At 57.9% G+C, this 21,746-nt stretch overlaps 2 protein-coding genes and 1 non-coding gene across 3 annotated transcripts; 1 reads left to right on the top strand and 2 right to left on the bottom strand.

The window, feature by feature from the left end:
• Window positions 1-1,091: 1,091 nt before the first annotated feature.
• On the top strand, window positions 1,092-2,187 carry SCHCODRAFT_02665263 (uncharacterized protein; the record flags this gene model as incomplete). The annotated part of the gene is made up of 6 exons (XM_003032516.2): window positions 1,092-1,199; window positions 1,254-1,269; window positions 1,331-1,436; window positions 1,490-1,597; window positions 1,860-2,067; window positions 2,125-2,187. The coding sequence occupies 6 exons, from the start codon at window positions 1,092-1,094 to the stop codon at window positions 2,185-2,187; spliced, it is 609 nt and encodes a 202-aa protein (XP_003032562.1).
• Window positions 2,188-8,566: 6,379 nt separating this feature from the next.
• Window positions 8,567-9,746, bottom strand: SCHCODRAFT_02598165 (uncharacterized protein; the record flags this gene model as incomplete). The annotated part of the gene is made up of 2 exons (XM_003033141.1): window positions 8,567-9,330; window positions 9,386-9,746. The coding sequence occupies 2 exons, from the start codon at window positions 9,744-9,746 to the stop codon at window positions 8,567-8,569; spliced, it is 1,125 nt and encodes a 374-aa protein (XP_003033187.1).
• Window positions 9,747-20,800: 11,054 nt separating this feature from the next.
• Window positions 20,801-20,873, bottom strand: SCHCODRAFT_t85. Its single transcript has one exon. It is a non-coding gene; the product is annotated as a tRNA-Ser (tRNA).
• Between the last annotated feature and the right edge of the window lie 873 nt (window positions 20,874-21,746).

A 21,746-nucleotide genomic window follows, 5' to 3' on the forward strand; every position in this document is an offset into this window, starting at 1 on the left:
ACGTCGAGCGCGCCAATGATTCGTCCCATTGCGCAGCCCCCTCCTCCCTCAACTCTACCGTCTTCACTCTTGGGATGAAATGGCTCTCAACTCCATCCCCAACTAGCATTTGGTGAACCTGAAGACCTGAATCTGCACCCCGAGGCCAGCGGAAGATGGTACGCTCTCGTTCACCTACGATGACGTCGCGGCACCCACTTCTACCGCCCTTGCTGCTTGTACGACATGGTCCTTGCTCGCGAGCGACCTCTTGCCTTAACGATGTGACCAGCCCACTCAGCGCACCTGCCGCCGTCCCATCACGCCATCGCGTCAACCCTCTAACCAAAGGGCTCAGCAGGCAGACACACTGTCTTGCTACCCTGCTCAAGGATGAAGATCGTGCGGTCAGGGTCTTTGTGGAGGCAGGGTGGGCCCCTTCACTCGCGCAGAAGACCGCTTCGGCGTGCTGAGCACGCGTTTGCTTTTCTTCGACGCGGCAGATGTGCTTGTCTCCGTAGGCACGCTTGAAGGCGGGCAAGAGTCATAGCCGACCGCCATTCGTCAGCTTCGCTGCCGTGCTCTGCTTTGCGCGCTTGTTTTGCTTCACCGTCGTGATGCGCCCTTCATCTGGCCGCACGTATGCCAGGACATGGCCTTTCCGCCGTTGCCGCCTCTGCGGATGCAGTGCACTCGTTCACTCCACGTCTCCGCTCATGCGTCTGATTCACCCGGTTATCCATCTGACTCGCACGCAGGTGCCGGCGTGTGGTAGAGGAGGGATTCTCGGTCGAGCTCATGCACTTTACGCGGGCGTCTAGGGCACCATTGAGAGAGGCCTGCTGGCCGCTGCTGGCTGCTGCATTGGGGGCTGTCTCGAGAGTGGTCGCACGGATCCGGTGTCTATTCAGCAGTCCGTCTCATGGAGGGAGCTTGCGGATACCGGTAGCACGCCTTGCGAGGAAGTTACGTCCTCCACTCCTTGTATTATATTTGATGGCAAGGTTGCTTTTTTCGCATGCGAGTAGAAGGCAATATGATTCGCCGTCCGTCGCTATAGATTGTGAGTCGAATGATCGAACAAATGTCTCACTCCTCTGTCAGCAACCACCATGAATTTTTTGCAGCCATCGCTTGTGGACAGCAACACTGTGTGGGCGCGCGCCCGAGCTGAAGAGCTGGGCTACACGTCTGGGGACAAGGGGGTTACCTCGCAGCAGGTTTGCTTCTAGCTGACTCTGGTACACGTTATGGCATGGCTCACAGCTCTGTAGATCCTCGCGGAGATGGGTAAAATTACAGCGGAAGATCAGGACTCTCTCCCTGAGATTGATGCACTTTATAAACAAAGCGGCCGAAGACTTCGATGAGCCCGAGCTGCCTGATCAGCTGCAAGCACATACCGAGTTCTTGATGCGCGCCTACATCAAAGAGAAGACGCGCACAGCGCACGTACGGTGTGTCATGGTATATTTTGCTTCTCTTGCCGTATTCTGATCGTTTCCTATAGCATTGCGAAGGCGTTCATCGCCTTTCAAGTCGCTCGTGACCCTTCGTTCAGGCCCGAGGTGGTGGATGACCAAACACCACAAAGGATCAACCAGTTCATCACGTTCAAGTGCGCCTCGCCGGAGAACGGGGGGCAAGGGAAGAAGGTACGCAATTTATAATATCCTGCGCATTCGATTGGCTCAATACTCCTCTGTGGAGTTTGCTACCGCCGTTTCAACGCGAGCAGCCCTTACGTACTATTATCGCCATCTTCCTGGTCGTGAACATGAAAGCGTCACTGAGTGGCGGCAAGACGACTTGACGGGGAAATGGTAGGGGCCAATGTAGCGCTTTAATCTACACGAATGATTTGCTAACCTGCCCCGCAGGAGGGGACTTCCTACGCGGTCGCGGGCAGTGGCGGAATTCATGGTCGGCTTGGAAAAGACAAAAGCTGCAGCGGGAGAAGTCTTGCAGTCCGCGCGCGCACTCACACTTGACGACATGCACAGGCTCTTTGACTTGTGCATCGTGCAGCCCCACCAGTCCAAAAAACAGGATGCGCTTGCCAGCCAACGCAAGGGAGTCATCCGATATGTACGTGCACTCATTCTTCAGACTGCTATCATTGTGACGGATTGACACTTCCAACAGACCGCCTACCTCCTCGCCTGGCTTCTAGTCCTCCAAATGTCCGAGGCAGAATCGAGCCAGTGATCACACTAGAGCGATAGCAAACAAGTCAGGAATATATTCAGCAGTACAGAACGCATAACTACGCACCTAGAGCGATAGCAAACGAGTCAGGAAGAGAAAAGACTCGGATGTGCCGCTCTAGGCAGGAGGGACCGGCAAATGCCGAGGAAATATGTGGCGCTCGGCAATAAGGCGCGAGCGCAGAGATATGACTGTAGGTAAGCGTACAGTACCGGGAAAAAGTCCGTAAAATCGCAGAAAAATACCATAGGCGCTAGAGAGCGCGTAGACACCGATTCCAACACACCCCCTTGATCGAGCACGTCCTAGCGCCCAACTCCAAGGCCAGAGAGCGTCGCCATGTGCTGCAGCTTGACCCGGCCCAAGGCCTTGGTCAGCATGTCAGCCGGCATGTCCGCTGTCTGCAGATGGACAAGGCGGATGCTGCCGCGATGCACCTCATCACGCAGCCAGTAGAAGCGCAGGTCCAGGTGCTTCATGCGCCCATGATGCTCCGGGTTCTTGGCCACCTGCAGCGCCGAGTTGTTGTCGATGTAGAGGGTGGAGGGCGCGCTCTTGACCGAGTAGCCACACTCGGTCAGGAAGTTGCGTATCCACAGGATCTCCTGGCCGGCAGAGCACGCCGCAACGTACTCTGCCTCGGTGGTCGAAAGCGCGACTATAGTCTGCAGCTTGGACGACCAGGAGACCGCTCCACCCGCCATCATGACAATCTGGCCGCTGGTAGACCGCCCGTTGTCCGGATTACCGCCGTGGTCCGCGTCGGTGTAGGTGTAGAAGAGCTCTGAGCGCGCATTCACCGCCTTGCCGTCGTAGGTCAGCTTGTAGTCAAGCGTGCCCTTGAGATAGCGGAAGAGGTGCATGAGCGCGCGCCAGTGCGAGCGGCCGGGGTTGCCGGTGAAGCGAGCGAGGACAGAGACCGGGTAGGCGAGGTCGGGACGAGTGGCGAGGGCGAGCCAGGCAATGGCGCCAACAGCAGAGGCGTACTCCTTAGCGCGGGTGGACATGAACTCGATGTCCTCCGGCGTGACAGGAGCGTCGGCGGCGCTGAGCTTGTGCGAGGGGTCGAGCGGGGTGGTGACCGGGTGGCAGTCGGCCATGCCAAACCGCTCTAGGACGTCCACGGCGTATTGGCGCTGCGAAAGAGACAGCGTGCGCTGGCTGCGCTCGCGCTCAATGGCAACACCCAGTAGCCAGGTGGTAGGACCCAACTCGCGCAGCTTGAAGTGCTTCTTCAGCTCGCCGATGATGCCGAGTGCCTGCGCGTCAGTCTTGCACCCAATCGTCATGTCGTCAACAAAGACCGGCACGAGAATGCGCGCGTCACCGCGGCCGTACACCCACACGCTGTGGTCGCAGAGGATGCGCGTGAAGCCCATCTCTACAAGCACCTTGTTCAGTGTCTCGTGCCAGACATGACTCGCCTGCTTCAGCCCATAGAGCGACTTCTTCAAGCGCCAGACATAGTCCTTGTCAGGATCAATGCCGAGCTTGAAGCCGGGCGGTTGGCGCATGTAGATCTCCTCGGCCAGCTCGCCGTTCAAGAACGCGTTGCTGATGTCGATGGAGTAGAGCACGAGGTCGTCCATGGCGGCGAGGGCGAGGATAGCGCGAATGGCGGCCCACTTGGGCGTAGGGGCGAACGTCTCGGTGTACTCGAAGCCGGGACGCTGCGAGAAGCCCTGCGCGACGCAGCGCGCCTTGTACCGCTTGATAGACCCATCAGCATTGCGCTTGACCTTGAACACCCACCGGCTGCCAATAGCGCGCTTGCCTGGCGGCAGCTCGACCACCTCGAACGTGCCGTTGTCGACCAGCGCCTGCACCTCGTCGAATGCGGCCTCGATCCACCTCGCCTTGTCCGGGCGAAGCAGCGCTTCAGCAAACGTCTTGGGCTCGCCTTGCTGCGGGTCGGGCGCGACTGTAGTGGAGAGGGCGAAGTCGAGGGCCTGTTCTACTGACCAGTCCTCTTGGGTGATGCCGCTGAAGACGTAGTCGAGGCCGGCCTGAAGAACGTGCGCTCCTGGGATAGGCGTCTCATCAGTGATCCGCAGCTCGTCCTCACTCCCTGACCACTCCATCATCCTGCGCCTTGCCTCTGCTCTGTCCTGCACATCATCCTCCTGCACCTGCTCTCTGCGCTCCTCCTGCACCCCCTGCTCGCTCTGCTCCTCCTGCTCCACCTCCTCCTCGTCCACCTCCTCAATCTGGCCGGACAACGGCGCAAACCGATTAGGGGACGTCACCTGCGGCTGTGGCGCGGGTGTAGACGATGTAGCGCGGCCTGTAGAAGGCGGCGCAGGCTGCTTTTGCCAAGCGCGAGTCGTCAATTCGCGCTCGGATAAGCTATGGGTCGGCTTGGTTGCCCGAGGCAGACGCGACGGTGGCGGTCCGCTCGAGGTAGATGGCCGAACCGTCTCCCAAGCAGGGGACGGACTGCACTCTGTGCGCGGCGCTGGCTGCTGCTCCTGCGCGCGCTCCTGCCTGCCTCTTAGCGCGGCCTTGCTAGGCGGCGCAGTGCGAGACGGGCGGGGCGCAGAGGGCGGCGGCGGACGTGCGCTAGGCGGCGTGGTAGGCTCAGCTGGCTGCTGAAGCGGTGTAGAGGGTGCCGGCGGCGATGTGGGCGGCGGCGTGCGCAGCTGAGGCGCGGCAGGCGCTGGCGGTCCGGATGGGGGAGGTGGCTGATCATCATAGAGCGCGACACCATCGTCATCTGCGCTATGACGATGGGTAGAGGGCGACGGCACATCACCCCCTTGATCAGCAACATCCCCAAAGTCCGGAGGACCTTCACCTCGGTCTATAATCTCTGCAGTGATGAGATTGAGGCTCTTGAGCGACGTACCCGGCATATAGCGCTCATCAAACACTGCATGCGAAGATATAACCGTCTTCTTGTTGGCCGGGTTGTAGAACAACCACGCCTTGGTCCCGGGAGGGTACCCCAAGAAGATGCACTTCTGAGAGTGCGGCTCGAGCGCGCGCCGGTGCTTGTCCTTCACCAGGACGTACGCCAGGCAGCCAAAGACGCGGAAGTAGCCAACATCCGGCGTCTTGCCGGTCCAGGCGATGTGGGGGGTGGTGTCCCCAGGCAGAGCGGAGGTAGGAGCGCGGTTGGCGACGTGGTTGTAGGCGGCTATAGCGTAGGCCCAGAACGAAGGCGGCAGCTTCGCTTCATAGAGCATCGAGCTAGCGCCATTGGCAAGGGTTAGGTTAGCACGCTCAGCAACGCCGTTCTGATGCGGCTCATCTGGCTCTGTGATCTCCAACCGCCACCCCTCCTTCAGCGCGGCGTCCTTCATGACGTTGGAGATGTACTCGCCACCCCCATCGCAGCGCAGTACCTCCAAGCGCTGTCCGCTCTCCACCTCAGCAGCCGCCTTGAACTGCTGGATAGCAGCCCAAGCGTCGCTCTTGCGCTTCAAATACGCCACCCAGCGCCGCCGCGTCTTGTCGTCTATGAAGGTGATCCAGTAGAGGTTCGCCCCCTCTCTGGATGCGACCGGCATAGGACCCTTCAAATCGGTGTGAACCAGCTCGAGGGGACGCGTAGCGCGCTCTCCAGGACCGCGCGGTACCGCCTTGCGCGTCTGCTTGCCCATGATACATGGCTCGCAGATCGGGTCCGGCGCCTCCTTGCTCTCAAACCGCATTCCCCTCACCAGCTTGCGCTGCCGCAGCTTCGCAATATCCCCATGGTTGACGTGCGCAAAGCGGCGGTGCCAGAGCGCAGCGTCGAGCGGGAGCGTGGTAGAGGCGGCGCGCTGCGCGCTGTGCGCAGGAGGAACGACGACATAGCCGTCCAAGTAGCCCGTGTTCGAGTCGTCCACAGTAGCGGTGCAGACGAGCGCCCCAGCGCGGTAGAAGGCAACGCGCTTGTCCTTGATGCTAACCTCGTACCCCTTGTGCGCAGTGAGGTGGTAGATGGATAGTAGATTCGAGGTAAGCAAAGGAACATGAAGGACGTCAAAGAACACGATAGGCGTAAGCAACTTCTCCCCCTCCACCGGCTGGTACTCCACCGACCCGATGCCCGCCGAGTAGACGATCGCGCCGTTCGCTAGGCGAACAGGAACACGATGCGGCGAGTAGGTGACGAACCAATCTCGCCGCGGCGTCATGTGTAGAGACGCACCTGTGTCGGTGTTGAAGTTAGCCGCAGCCTTGGACTGGAGCCACTCCTTGAGAGCGGGGGAGGAAGTGAAAGCGCTTGCCTGGCCAGCAGACTCGACACGCGCAGCAGCGGCGGAGGTGGACGCGGTAGAGGACGCGTCAGAGGGCGCAGAAGGCGCAGAGGACGCGCCAGACGCGTTGGCGCCGCCCTTGTTCTTCTTCTTCTGCTGGCGCTTCGAGGTAGAAGCAGCAGCGGCGGCCTCCTCCTCCTTCTTCCAGTCCGGCTTGAACTTCGGGCAGTCCCGGATGAGGTGCGGCCCCTTGCAGTTGTAGCACTCGGGCGTGTACCCGGCGCGGTTGGCTGCGAGGGGCGTGCCGTCCGACGTCATCCGGTGCGAGGCGAACTCGCGCGCGATCATGTCCTTCACCGTCTCGTAGGTGAGCGCCTTGTCGAGCAGGAGGGACGTGTACATGTTGGCGTGCTGCGGGTTGGGGGAGGCGGCGAGCGCGCGCATGGTGACCATCGCCTTCAGTTCGAGGTCCATCGTGGCTAGGTCGTAGCCGGTCGAGGGGCGCAGGGACTGGACGCGCGTCATGGCCTCGTCGACGCGCGAGAGGAGGTCAGTGAGGGCGGTGGTGGCCTCGGTGTTGTCGCCCAGGTCGACGTCGAAGAAGTCCGAGAGCGCAGCAAAGCGCGTGCCGGCCTCCTGGATGTTGAAGGCGGTCTTCATCGCGTCGTAGAGGTCCTTGGGCGTGCTGCCATTGTCCTTGAACTGCGGACGAAGCGGCTCCTCCATGGCGAGCCAGAGCTCGCCAGCAGCCTTCTCCAGGCGCTGCTCATACTCCTCCTGAGTGCGGTACTCCGCATCAGTGACCGCGCTCGCGTCCTTGGGCTTGGGCTTGGTGACAGTGCCCTTGGCATAGCGCCAGAGGCCCTTGCTGGACAGCCAGGGCTGGATCTCGCTGTCCCACCAGCTCCAGTTGAAGCGGGTGAGGATGGGGCGGCCGTCTGAGTCACGCTTCGACATGGCGCAAAGGGACGCTTGTTGGGGACGATCGAACCGGCGAAAGTGGACGAGAGTGGGGTCGACGTGTAGGGGAGAAGGGCGCGGAGTGACTAGAAGTTGTTTGGAGAGGAACGGACGCAAACTGCGTGCGCGACGGCGAATATGAGGGAGGGTGAAAATTTGCGGTGATCGGAGGTGCTGGACTTCGCACGGCGATAGCGGCGGTACTGGCGATTTTCGCGGAGCGCGGCTCGGGCACAAGGTAGGGGAGGGTCTTGCGCGTCGAATGCCGCTCGAACGGAGGGAGTCGCAGCTGGTACGCGCGCACAACGGCGAATTTGAGTCGCAGTGTCGATCTGGCTGGTTGGGGCAGCTAGAGCGCGGGGCTCATAACCTGTCCGAGGCAGAATCGAGCCAGTGATCACACTAGAGCGACAGCAAACGAGTCAGGAAGTATATTCAGCAGTACAGAACGCATAACTACGCACCTAGAGCGACAGCATACGAGTCAGGAAGAGAAAAGACTCGGATGTGCCGCTCTAGGCAGGAGGGACCGGCAAATGCCGAGGAAATATGTGGCGCTCGGCAATAAGGCGCGAGCGCAGAGATAGGACTGTAAGTAAGCGTACAGTACCGGGAAAAAGTCCGTAAAATAGCAGAAAAATACCATAGGCGCTAGAGAGCGCGTAGACACCAATTCCAACACTTTAGTGAGTACGGCTTCATTCAAGGATACCACATGATCTCATCTTCTCTTCTAGACGTCTTCTGCGCTTGCTCGCGCACTTGCAAAAGACCTTCAAGATCTATCCTACATTTCATGGCGCTTATACGGTACACACTCTTTTCGACAAGGAGGTTGTCAATATAGGGTGAAGGCGAAGGGATGGACTGTGGATATGGTTGCGGCATGGGGAGGTTGGTCACAGGTTGAAGCTGTGACCATGTTTCGCTACTTCTACTCACCGAACAACAACCACAAACGCCTCGACTATTACGACTGTAATGACTTGCATAGGCCTCGCGTTCTCTTTTAATCGTGTGCTCCCGTTGTATCTATCTATCTAATCAATGCCTTCTCCCTGCTCGTGATAGCTGGTGCCGAACCTTCGCCCAGAAGTCTGATGGTGAGCGAGAAAATCAACTATCCCTTCTGAACAATTGAAAGTACAACACAATCCCCCTCGTTGGTGAAAGTAGATATAATATGAGGTGCAGCACATAAAGAATAGACAGAGGCTATTTGGACGACATAGTAGCTACTTCCGAGAACCATACTGCTCCGTCCCAAGTGCACGCCAAATCTCGAAATCATTCATTCCACCCCACTTTGCAGCTCTCTCTGCGTCGTCCAACCCATAAGTGGCCTGCGCGACGGCTTTTCGACACTTTGGTAGCACTTCCACTACATCGTTGACAGCGTAGAAAGTATGCGTGTCTGTGTCAGCGGACTCCATGGTCGCGTGAGACCGCTTCGCCCCTTGACGAGGTACAGAGTCTTTCGGCTTCGTGAAGAACGCGAGGAAGCAATCCTTGTCGCCACGGAAGTCCAGCTGCAAGATGGAATGCAGCCTTTCTCGACGAGTAATGCGCCCTCTGTACTGCGCCCAAACAGCTGAGTTCTTCGACGTGCCTTTCTTGCCGTCGGGCGGGCCGTAGGCATCTCGAATACGTGCGACCAAACCGCTCTCACACTGCGCGATGGCTTCCGGAAGCGTATGTGCGGTCGGCAGCGTGATGAGCTCGATATTGGACGTGCCCACAATGACCGAGTCCGAGTCCGCAGAACGTAAGGATGCCTCTGACGCGGTGTAAAGAAGGTCGTGAAGGGCATGAAGCCGCATAAGGGCCACGCGGTCGTGATGCTTGTATACCACCTCAATCCACACACCAATTGTTTGACGGCTAACTCCCAGCATCTCATCTTGCGACGGCATCGCGGGGTCGCTAGGTAGACGAGGGAACTTGGCTACGACACGAGAAATCATGCTGACAAGCGCCCGGTCTTGCACGATGGGAATGTCTGAGGTGGGATGCATTATTTATGTTATAGAACCCGAATTCATGCGCCGACATACCTTGATTCAATTCTTGCAGGCGAAAAGGGATCTTCTGGTCGACTGCCGCGACCCACTCGTCACCTAGCGCGTGCCAGTCCTCCCACTGCTTAGCACGAATGGCGGCGTCGATGTTGCCTTCTTTCTTGACGGAGACACCACCCGACAGGTGCAAGGGAATGATGGGTGCCTTTAAGTCAATCCCGAAGAACTCGGCAAGCCGAGCACAAAGGTCCTCGACCCTGCCTGAGGACTTCAAGTCGATCTTTGTGTCGTCGGCCTGCGCCGCCGCCTTCGTGAGTTTGACCCACTGCTTCATCTCGGCAGCAACAGCCACAGACAGGCGGGCGGCGGTGAGGTCCTTGGGTTGGTACTTGTGCATGATGGCGACACCTTGGCTTGGATTGCGCACGAGGGGTAGTGTAGTTGCGATGCGATGCGCGATGCACGACAACGCGGATGATGATTAGAGGGCTGGTAGATAGACTAGATTACGGCGAGAAGGTATAGAGTAAGGCGACTCTGGGCCGAGTAGCGATGGCCAGTGATGGTGGGGAGGTGGGAGACGACAAGGGCGAAAAGGGGGGAGCGCGCGGGCGACGTCGGATGACGACGGCGCGCTGCTCGCCACCGCCCTCGCTGACAACGGCGGGGGCAGACGCGGGACCAGATGAAGGCACAGAGACCTCCGCATGCCGCCGCTATCACCGGCTGCGCACCCCAATCAGCTGGGTCACGTGCGTGTCTTGACGGAGCCGAAGACATGCGGAGGTAAGTGTCCCACGCCAAGGTTGCGTGTCCTGTAAAAAAGAAGCCCGGCGAAAAGTGGCGGACTTGCCGCTGAACCTTTCGGCAACGTCCGACACGACGAGTGGATGGCTTCAGTCCTCCTATCATCCTATGCATGCGTCTGAGGGCGCATGTAAGCCAACAAAACCTTTAAATTACATATACAGTATGTTTTTGAATATTTTGTCTAATGATCCCTGTTGAACATTCGGCCCAGTCATGACATGTCACGTTGCACCACATGCACATCATATGACTCAGATGGACCAAACACATGGACACATATGTTGGACTTGTCATGTGTACGCTTTACTCAGCGTCTCCAGTCCTCTTGACTCATTACCTTTTACTATGTATGACATTGTTGCCTCCCTGTACATATATAAGGAGGCTCCTCTTCCCCTGTAATGACAGGTCTTCACCTACTCTGTGCATAGCCTCTATTATATTCAGGTAAGCTGAGTGGTGCGCTTCCCAGCATGTTCAACAGGTTATGAGCCCCAGTGAGCAGTGCCTGTGCCCTTGCTGGCAGCAGCACAGTGTATGCCCCCTGTGGCTGCAACACAAGTCATTAGCACTGTCACTGGCCGCAATGACAAGCACTCTCATTGTTTGCCATCACTATGCCGCTTTAAGCGCAGGTGACACCATGCTGGATTGCGTTAACACGCTTGATCCGATGCACCCATCTCTGAAGGAGACGATGGCTATCGGCATCATGCTCATTTTGCTTATCAGCGCCATCAATGGCTGCTACCTAGATGTTCAATCCGATGCTGACAATCTATTTAGATCATATTAAACACCCTATTCTAGGCTGTCTTTGTCTTCAAAGGCAACAACTACATCCAGTGAACTGATGGGATGGTGTCATGGCTTGAGGCCAATAGTCTTGCCTACGTCTTGGATGGGGAATGTCCCTCTCCCATCACCAACGATGATGGAGTGGTCTCCAACCAGGAGGCAATTAACTCGTGGAAGCGCAATGTCACTAAGGCAAAGGGCAGCATTGAATTGCGCCTAGCGCCATATGTCAAGAGCAGCATCCTGACCGCTGATCTTGCCACTGCCAAGTTGCCTATGGAATATCTTCATAAGCAGTACAGCAGCATTCAATGCGCTGATCTCTTTGGATATCTCCAGACAGCGCTGAACACCAAGTTCAATGGCAGTGAGCACCCTGATCCCCAGATCAACATCATCACCAACACGTTTGCGCAGCTTGCCCTCGAGGATGTTGAAATCCCCAAATTTTTTCAGGCAATGATCCTGCTGCATGTTGCAAAGGTGAAGAGCATCACTGAGTCTATCCTTCAGCAATACAACAAGGATGAGCTCACTGTTGCTGTGGTCTAAGAAGCGCTTCTCACGCACTACTCCCACAACCAGTCGATGTCTGGCGCCAACGTCCAGAAGTTCTCGAACGTCAAGCGCAAGTGCGATGATCCGAAGTATTCTAATCAGCAACAGAGTGGAAACTCTGCGCCCAATGGTGGCGATAAGGCTGATAAGAAGAAGAAGGACAAACGCGGCAAGCGCGGCGGGAAGAACCAGAAGGACAAGGGCAAGGGGAAGGAGCATGCGCATGCGCACGCCACAATCTCTGAGATCGTCGGATCCGCGCACATCTCCGCGCTCACTCCTTCGGTTGAGGCTACAAAGACGTCCCACGTCGCCCTTATCACTCCCGCCGGGACTAAGGTCCGTCAGGTGGTTGAGAAGCCCGCTGTGTCCGCCGACAAGGCGATCGTCGACACCCCCATCGCGGAAGGCGCGAAGAACGTCTTTGCCACCGCCAAGGAGCTTGACATCCGCGTCACTCCTGAGGTCTACCGCGATCTCGACTCTGTCGTCAATGTTGGCGGCTTCCTGGCCAACATGGACTGTACCGACGATTTTCCCACTCCGCGCGCGTCTTCTTTGAAGATGCAGATCGATGACGAGCCGCCCACCAAGTGTGCTCACGCCAATGATCATGCGCTCAAATCGTTCCTCTTCAATGGGACGATAGATGAGCAGATCAGCTGAGATCTCTCTCCTATTGAGGAGTACCTGCGCGAGGAGTTTGGGGACGTTGAGGTCAATGTCGATGATGCCATTGCCCAGGCTGCCAGTTTCACTGGCGCCGACAGGCAAGTACCCTCTCACGAGGATATTCTGTGCAATACTGATTGCGGCACACAGCGCTTGATCTTATCGCGCGATTCTGTACTATACTGTATGCTGACTGGCTCGCATATTTTTTGTACGAATATATTTTGTGCCTGAAAAGACATTGCTGTGTGTCCTAAGTGTAAGGTAAAAGCACCTCTCCACGGAGACGACTTGGGTTTCCCGCCTTCTTGGCTTGTCGACTCTGGTGCATCTCTCCACGTGACGTTGGAAGAGAGTGATCTGGCTGGCTATGAGAAACTCTCTGAGCCAATTATTGCGCAGACTGCATCCAAGACACTACACTTGCATTGGTTGGTTGTGGGGCAGCCTTTGTTGATCACTGCATCACGAGGCATGGTAGGAAAGTTGTCACGAGTTCGCAGCTATATCCAGTGTACCACGTGCCTGGACTGCATGGTCGTCTACTTTCCTTGGGCTCCTTACTTCAAGGAGGATTATCTGTGCGTGGAAACAGCATGATGATCAGCTTACATTGGAAGAACTCTCCTCTCTCGGTACTTGAGTTTTACAAACTCAACAAAGTGCATACCCTGTACTTCCTCTGGTCAACATCTTCTACGGCGAAGACCGTGCAGTCTGTGTCTACCATATACAAGGTTGACTATGACATCATGCACCAGCGATTCACACATCCATTAAAAGACATTCTACATCAGGCGCAGAAACACACCAAGGGCTTTCCCCAAGACCTTGTTTCTCCCGAGGAAACTCGCCCCTGCAAAGTTTGCACACAAGGGAAAATGCACCAACGTGCCTTCCCGCCTTCCGAGCATTGTGTTAAAAATCCCTTTGATGTTATCCATTCGGATCTCAAAGAATTCCCAATGATATCTTATCACAAGTATCATTACTTTATTGGCTTCTTTGATGAGGTACTCTCCTTTGGCTGTACGGTATGCATATCGCAGAAGTCCGACACCAAGCAGGCTACGCGCAACTTTATTGCGATGATCAAAAACCAGTTTGGTGCTACAATTAAAAAGTGGCATATCGATAATGGGGGAGAGTTTAAAGGCATGGGAATGGAGGAATTCCTTGCGGAGAACGGGATTCTGGTGGAGAAAGGCGCACCTTACGCTCATCAGCAGAACGGTCGCGCCGAGCGCTTCAACCGGACGATTATGGACAAGGCCGAAGCCATGCGCTTCACAGCATGTCTGCCTAACTCGTTCTGGGAGTTCGCAATTGCACTCGCAACACGGATCTACAATTGGACACCTATCCGGCGTTTGAAGTGGAAGACTCTGTATGAAGCACTCCACCAGGAGAAACCAGATATTTCACATCTCCGGGTCTTTGGTTGTGCTGCTTATATCTTTATTCCAGAGGAGAAACGCCAGAACAAGTTATCGCCCAAATCGGAGCTGATGACGTACCTGGGTATTCCCGATGGTGTGAAGGGATATTTGTTCATGCGCTCTAACACATCTCTCTTTGTTGCTACTCAGGCAATGTTTGATAAAGAAGTGTTCCCCCGCTGCCCTGACTGTCCGAGGCAGAATCGAGCCAGTGATCACACTAGAGCGACAGCAAACGAGTCAGGTTCACAAGTAGCGAGATACAACGCATAACTACGCACCTAGAGCGACAGCAAACGAGTCAGGAAGAGAAAAGACTCGGATGCGCCGCTCTAGGCAGGAGGGCACGGCAAATGCCGAGGAAATATGTGGCGCTCGGCAATAAGGCGCGAGCGCACAAGTAAGACTGTAGGTAAGCGTACAGTACCGGGAAAAAGTCCGTAAAAGTCCGTAAAATCGCAGAAAAATACCATAGGCGCTAGAGAGCGCGTAGACACCGATTCCAACACTGACAGCGATTTGAATCATTGTCAACACGTTCCTGTTGGTGATGAGCCACAGCGTGACGATGATCCAGCGGATCCACAAGATCTGCAGGTACCAGGAGACTTGCCAGGTGATGATGACGATGCTCCGCCTCCACCGGCACCTCTGGCTCCACCTCATCCCTGAAAGGATGATGATGGTGACGATAATGATTGTTCTCCATTGGATCAGCCACATTCACATTGGGATGTGACTCCAAGCAGAATTCCACGCCCGCACAGGGACATTACCCTGCAGCAATGCCGCCAGGAGCCTGCTCCGGTGCTTGACGCACTTCAGAGAACCACATGTGAGCGCAAGATCCCTTTCCACCCGAACAACATCTATGGGGAACGTCACAACCCAACAAACATCGTCCGGGACATCAAGAACAGCAGAGGTTGGAAGCAGATGCTAGGACAAGATCCGGGTAGCTCCTGATCAAATCCAGCTCCCAGCAATGAGCAAAGGCTTCCTGACGCTAGCTCTCAGCCCAACCCTGGCGCAGATGTTCAAGATGATCTAGATGACCAGGCATGCATAGAGAAACTATGCCGGAAAGAGGGAGTAGGACTTATCACAGAGCTGCTTTCTAAGGCAGTTCCTGATGAGGACATCCCAGACGTGTCCAATATTCGCAATTGGACTTTATGCAACATCTACAAGCTGCCGAAGGCGCTACAGAAGGAGTGGTTTGACGCTTGCTGCAAGGAGCTTGAGCCGCTCCGTCAGCGCAAGGTCTACTCCCTTGTGGACCGTCTGAAAGGACGGAAGGTCATCAAATGCCGCTGGGTCTTTGATCAGAAATCTGATGGCCACAAACAAGCCCGGCTTGTAGCCAAGGGGTTCAGTCAAGTCGAGGGCATTGACTATGACACAATCTTCTCGCCTGTTGTCAGGTACGAGATGTTCCAACTGGTCATTGCGCTTGCTGTGCTTGAAGGCTGGCATATGTCAGGTCTTGACGTCTGGAAAGCCTTTTTCATATGGTGATCTAGATGAAGAGATCTACATGGAACAACCCGAAGGCTTTTCTGTTGGAATCGGTGTCTACGCGCTCTCTAGCGCCTATAGTATTTTTCTGCGATTTTACGGACTTTTTCCCGGTACTGTACGCTTACCTACAGTCTTATCTCTGCGCTCGCGCCTTATTGCCGAGCGCCACATATTTCCTCGGCTTTTGCCGTGCCCTCCTGCCTAGAGCGGCGCATCCGAGTCTTTTCTCTTCCTGACTCGTTTGCTGTCGCTCTAGTGTGATCACTGGCTCGATTCTGCCTCGGACAGGTTATGAGCCCCGCGCTCTAGCTGCCCCAATCAGCCAAATCGACACTGCGACTCAAATTCGCCGTTGTGCGCGCGTACCAGCTGCGATTCCCTCCGCTCGAGCGGCATTCGACGCGCAAGATACTCCCCTACCTTGTGCCCGAGCCGCGCTCCGCGAAAATCGCCAGTACCGCCGCTATCGCCGTGCGAAGTCCAGCACCTCCGATCACCGCAAATTTTCGCCCTCCCTCATATTCGCCGTCGCGCACGCAGTTCGCGTCCGTTCCTCTCCAAACAACTTCTAGTCACTCCGCGCCCTTCTCCCCTACACGTCGACCTCACTCTCGTTCACTTTCGCCGGCTCGATCGTCCCCAACAAGCGTCCCTTTGCACGATGTCGAAGCGTGACTCAGACGGCCGCCCCATCCTCACCCGCTTCAACTGGAGCTGGTGGGACAGTGAGATCCAGCCCTGGCTGTCCAGCAAGGGCCTCTGGCGCTATGCCAAGGGCACTGTCACCAAGCCCAAGCCCAAGGATGCGAGCGCGGTCACTGATGCGGAGTACCGCACTCAGGAGGAGTATGAGCAGCACTTGGAGAAGGCTGCTGGCGAGCTCTGGCTTGCCATGGAGGAGCCGCTTCGTCCGCAGTTCAAGGACAAGCACAGCACGCCCAAGGACCTCTACGACGCGAAGATCCAGGAGGCCGGCACGCGCTTTGCCGCGCTCTCTGACTTCTTCGACGTCAACCTGGGCAACGACGCCGAGGCCACCACCGCCCTCACCGACCTGCTCTCGCGCGTCGACGAGGCCATGACGCGCGTCCAGTCCCTGCGCCCTGCGACCGGCTACGACTTAGCCACGATGGACCTCGAGCTGAAGGCGATGGTCACCATGCGCGCGCTCGCCGCCTCCCCCAACCCGCAGCACTCGAACATGTACACCTCCCTCCTGCTCGACAAGGCGCTCACCTACGAGACGGTCAAGGACATGATCGCGCGCGAGTTCGCCTCGCACCGGATGACTGCGGACGGCACGCCCCTTGCCGCCAACCGCGCTGGGTACACGCCCGAGTGTTACAACTGCAAGGGCCCGCACCTCATCCGGGACTGCCCCAAGTTCAAGCCGGACTGGAAGAAGGAGGAGGAGGCCGCCGCCGCTGCTTCTACCTCGAAGCGCCAGCAGAAGAAGAAGAACAAGGGCGCTGCCAACTCGTCTGGCGCGTCCTCTGCGCCCTCCTCCGGCCCCTCCGAGGCGTCGTCGTCGACGCCGTCCACCTCCGCCGCTGCTGCGCGCGTCGAGTCTGCAGGCCAGGCAAGCGCTTTTACTTCCTCCCCCGCTCTCAAGGAGTGGCTCCAGTCCAAGGCTGCCGCTAACTTCAACACCGACACAGGTGCGTCTCTACACATGACGCCGCGGCGAGATTGGTTCGTCACCTACTCGCCGCATTGCGTTCCTGTTCGCCTAGCGAACGGCGCGATCGTCTACTCGGCGGGCATCGGGTCGGTGGAGTAGCAGCCGGTGGATGGGGGGAAGTTGCTTATGCCTATTGTGTTCTTCGATGTCCTTCATGTCCCTTTGCTCACCTCGAATCTACTGTCCATTTACCACCTCACTGCGCACAAGGGGTACGAGGTCAGCATCAAGGACAAGCGCGTCGCCTTCTACCGCGCTGGGGCGCTCGTCTGCACCGCTACTGTGGACGACTCGAACACAGGCTACTTGGACGGCTACGTCGTCGTTCCTCCTGCGCACAGCGCGCAGCGCGCCGCCTCTACCACGCTCCCGCTCGACGCTGCGCTCTGGCACCGCCGCTTTGCGCACGTCAACCATGGGGATATTGCGAAGCTGCGGCAGCGCAAGCTGGTGAGGGGCATGCGGTTTGACAGCAGGGAGGCGCCGGACCCGATCTGCGAGCCATGTATCATGGGCAAGCAGACGCGCAAGGCGGTACCGCGCGGTCCGGGAGAGCGCGCAACGCGTCCCCTCGAGTTGGTTCACACCGACTTGAAGGGTCCTATGCCGGTCGCATCCAGAGAGGGGGCAAACCTCTACTGGATCACTTTCATAGACGACAAGATGCGGCGGCGCTGGGTGGCGTACTTGAAGCGCAAGAGCGACGCTTGGGCTGCTATCCAGCAGTTCAAGGCGGCTGCTGAGGTGGAGAGCGGACAGCGCTTGGAGGTACTGCGCTGCGATGGGGGTGGCGAGTACATCTCCAACGTCATGAAGGACGCGGCGCTGAAGGAGGGGTGGCGGTTGGAGATCACAGAGCCAGATGAGCCGCATCAGAACGGCGTTGCTGAGCGTGCTAATCTCACCCTTGCCAATGGCGCTAGCTCGATGCTCTATGAGGCGAAGCTGCCGCCTTCGTTCTGGGCCTACGCTATAGCCGCCTACAACCACGTCGCCAACCGCGCTCCTACCTCCGCTCTGCCTGGAGATACCACCCCCCACATCGCCTGGACTGGCAAGACGCCGGATGTTGGCTACTTCCGCGTCTTTGGGTGTCTGGCGTACGTCCTGGTGAAGGACAAGCACCGGCGCGCGCTCGAGCCGCACTCTCAGAAGTGCATCTTCTTGGGGTACCCTCCCGGGACCAAGGCCTGGTTGTTCTACAACCCGGCCACCAAGAAGACGGTTATCTCTTCGCATGCGGTCTTTGACGAGCGCTACATGCCGGGGACGTCGCTCAAGAGCCTCAATCTCATCACTGCAGAGATTATAGACCGAGGTGAAGGCCCTCCGGACTTTGGGGATGTTGCTGATCAAGGGGGTGATGTGCCGTCGCCCTCTACCCATCGTCATAGCGCAGATGACGATGGTGTCGCGCTCTATGATGATCAGCCACCTCCCCCATCCGGACCGCCAGCACCTGCCGCGCCTGCCGCGCCTCAGTTGCGCACACCGCCACCCACATCGCCGCCGGCACCCTCTACGCCGCTTCAGCAGCCAGCTGAGCCTACCACGCCGCCTAGCGCACGTCCGCCGCCGCCCTCTGCGCCCCGCCCGTCTCGCACTGCGCCGCCTAGCAAGGCCGCGCTGAGAGGCAGGCAGGAGCGCGCGCAGGAGCAGCAGCCAGCGCCGCGCTCAGAGCGCAGTCCGTCCCCTGCTTGGGAGACAGTTCGGCCGCCTACCTCGAGCGGACCACCACCATCGCGCCTGCCTCGGGCAACCAAGCCGACCCATAGCTTATCCGAGCGCGAATTGACGACTTGCGCTTGGCAAAAGCAGCCTGCGCCGCCTTCTACAGGCCGCGCTACATCGTCTACACCCGCGCCCCAGCCGCAGGTGACGTCCCCTAATCGGTTTGCGCCGTTATCCGGCCAGATTGAGGAGGTGGATGAGGAGGAGGAGGAGCAGGAGGAGCAGAGTGCGCAGGAGGAGCGCAGGGAGCAGGCGCAGGAGGATGATGCGCAGGACAGAGCAGAGGCGAGGCGCAGGATGATGGAATGGTCAGGGAGTGAGGACGAGCTTCAGATCACTGATGAGACGCCTATCCCAGGAGCGCACGTTATGCAGGCCGGCCTCGACTATGTCTTCAGCGGCATCACCCAAGAGGACTGGTCAGTAGAACAGGCTCTCGACTTCGCCCTCGCCACTACAGTTGCGCCGGACCCGCTGCAAGGCGAGCTCATGACGTTTGCAGAGGCGCTGCTTCGCCCGGACAAGGCCAAGTGGATCGAGGCCGCCTTTGACGAGGTCCAGGCGCTGGTCGACAACGGCACGTTCGAGGTGGTCGAGCTGCCGCCGGGCAAGCGCGCTATTGGCAGCCGGTGGGTGTTCAAGGTCAAGCGCAATGCTGATGGGTCTATCGAGCGGTACAAGGCGCGCTGCGTCGCGCAGGGCTTCTCGCAGCGTCCCGGCTTCGAGTACACCGAGACGTTCGCCCCTACGCCCAAGTGGGCCGCCATTCGCGCTATCCTCGCCCTCGCCGCCATGGACGACCTCGTGCTCTACTCCATCGACATCAGCAACGCGTTCTTGAACGGCGAGCTGGCCGAGGAGATCTACATGCGCCAACCGCCCGGCTTCAAGCTCGGCATTGATCCTGACAAGGACTATGTCTGGCGCTTGAAGAAGTCGCTCTATGGGCTGAAGCAGGCGAGTCATGTCTGGCACGAGACGCTGAACAAGGTGCTTGTAGAGATGGGCTTCACGTGCATCCTCTGCGACCACAGCGTGTGGGTGTACGGTCGCGGCGACGCGCGCATCCTCGTGCCCGTCTTTGTGGACGACATGACGATTGGGTGCAAGACTGACGCGCAGGCGCTCGGTATCATCGGCGAGCTGAAGAAGCACTTCAAGCTGCGCGAGCTGGGTCCTACCACCTGGCTACTGGGCGTTGCCATTGAGCGCGAGCGCAGCCAGCGCACGCTGTCGCTTTCGCAGCGCCAGTACGCCGTGGACGTCCTAGAGCGGTTTGGCATGGCCGACTGCCACCCGGTCACCACCCCGCTCGACCCCTCGCACAAGCTCAGCGCCGCCGATGCTCCTGTCACGCCGGAGGACGTCGAGTTCATGTCCACCCGCGCTAAGGAGTACGCCTCTGCCGTCGGCGCCATTGCCTGGCTCGCCCTCGCCACTCGTCCTGACCTCGCCTACCCGGTCTCAGTCCTCGCTCGCTTCACCGGCAACCCCGGCCGCTCGCACTGGCGCGCACTGACCCACCTCTTCCGCTATCTCAAGGGCACGCTTGACTACAAGCTGACCTATGACGGCAAGGCGGTGAATGCGCGCTCCGAGCTCTTCTACACCTACACCGACGCGGACCACGGCGGTAATCCGGACAACGGGCGGTCTACCAGCGGCCAGATTGTCATGATGGCAGGTGGAGCGGTCTCCTGGTCGTCTAAGCTGCAGACTATAGTCGCGCTTTCGACCACTGAGGCAGAGTACGTTGCGGCGTGCTCTGCCGGCCAGGAGATCCTGTGGATGCGCAACTTCCTGACCGAGTGTGGCTACTTGATTAAGAGCGCGCCCTCCACCCTCTACATCGACAACAACTCGGCGCTGCAGGTGGCCAAGAACCCGGAGCATCATGGGCGCATGAAGCACCTGGACCTGCGCTTCTACTGGCTGCGCGATGAGGTGCATCGCGGCAGCATCCGCCTTGTCCATCTGCAGACAGCGGACATGCCGGTTGACATGCTGACCAAGGCCTTGGGCCGGGTCAAACTGCAGCACATGGCTGTGCTCTCTGGCCTTGGAGTTGGGCGCTAGGACGTGCTCGATCAAGGGGGTGTGTTGGAATCGGTGTCTACGCGCTCTCTAGCGCCTATGGTATTTTTCTGCGATTTTATGGACTTTTTCCCGGTACTGTACGCTTACTTACAGTGCTATCTCTGCGCTCGCGCCTTATTGCCGAGCGCTGTTGGGATACAAAAGTGACCTGACCTGGGTTTGAACCAAGGACCTCCACCTCTCGGGGGTGACGCTCTAACCACTGAGCTATTGGGTCTTTAGTTACTGAGGTGCTGATCACAAGTCAACAAGCGCCACATATTTCCTTGGCATTTGCCAGTCCCTCCTGCCTAGAGCGGCGCATCCGAGTCTTTTCTCTTCCTGACTCGTTTGCTGTCGCTCTAGGTGCGTAGTTATGCGTTCTATCTCGCTGAATATGATCCTGACTCGTTTGCTGTCGCTCTAGTGTGATCACTGGCTTGATTCTGCCTCGGACAGTTTACTCACCACCAACACGTCGTCACCATCACCCATCTTGGTGGACTGCCCGACAGCCCCGAAGCACCAGAGCTGCACTGGGTTGCACTTGTTCTTGATGCTGACAAGCTTGTGCTCAAGTACGGTAACTCTCTGGGAACTCCCATCCCATCGAAGCTTGAAGCAGCATATCTATGGTTCATCAGCATGCATTCTGATAGCGTCTTCAAGACAACAACCTTACCAATCACACAACAAGCTGACAGACATTCATGCGGCCCGCTGGCGTACAATGCGTGCGCTTACGAACTGTTCCCCTCAGACGAGCAGCTGTGCAATGGTCAGGAGGCTGCCTCGGCATGTTTGGACTTGTTCAGTGCACTCTGCGCCCGAAACCTAGAGATGGTGAGTGGGAGCTTGCTCTTCTTGGCTCACCTTGATTGACCCAAGCAGACACCCATCGCAGATGACGAAGGCATGCATTCAATTGAGGTCGCAAGCGAGCTTGGCAATGATGAGGAAGCAGATGGCGAAGAAGGTGTGGGCAATGTCAAAGTGGCTGAGTCATCGCGCACAGATGCCCCCATTGTCCAGGATGATTTCGCCTTCACATTCCGCTATGGCTGCACCATCACACCGAAAAGCCCGAGGACCGATGTCGGAGGCGACGAGA

The sequence above is a fragment of the Schizophyllum commune genome, assembly GCF_000143185.2.
Source record: "Schizophyllum commune H4-8 unplaced genomic scaffold SCHCOscaffold_4, whole genome shotgun sequence".
NCBI classification, from domain to species: Eukaryota; Fungi; Basidiomycota; class Agaricomycetes; order Agaricales; family Schizophyllaceae; genus Schizophyllum; species Schizophyllum commune.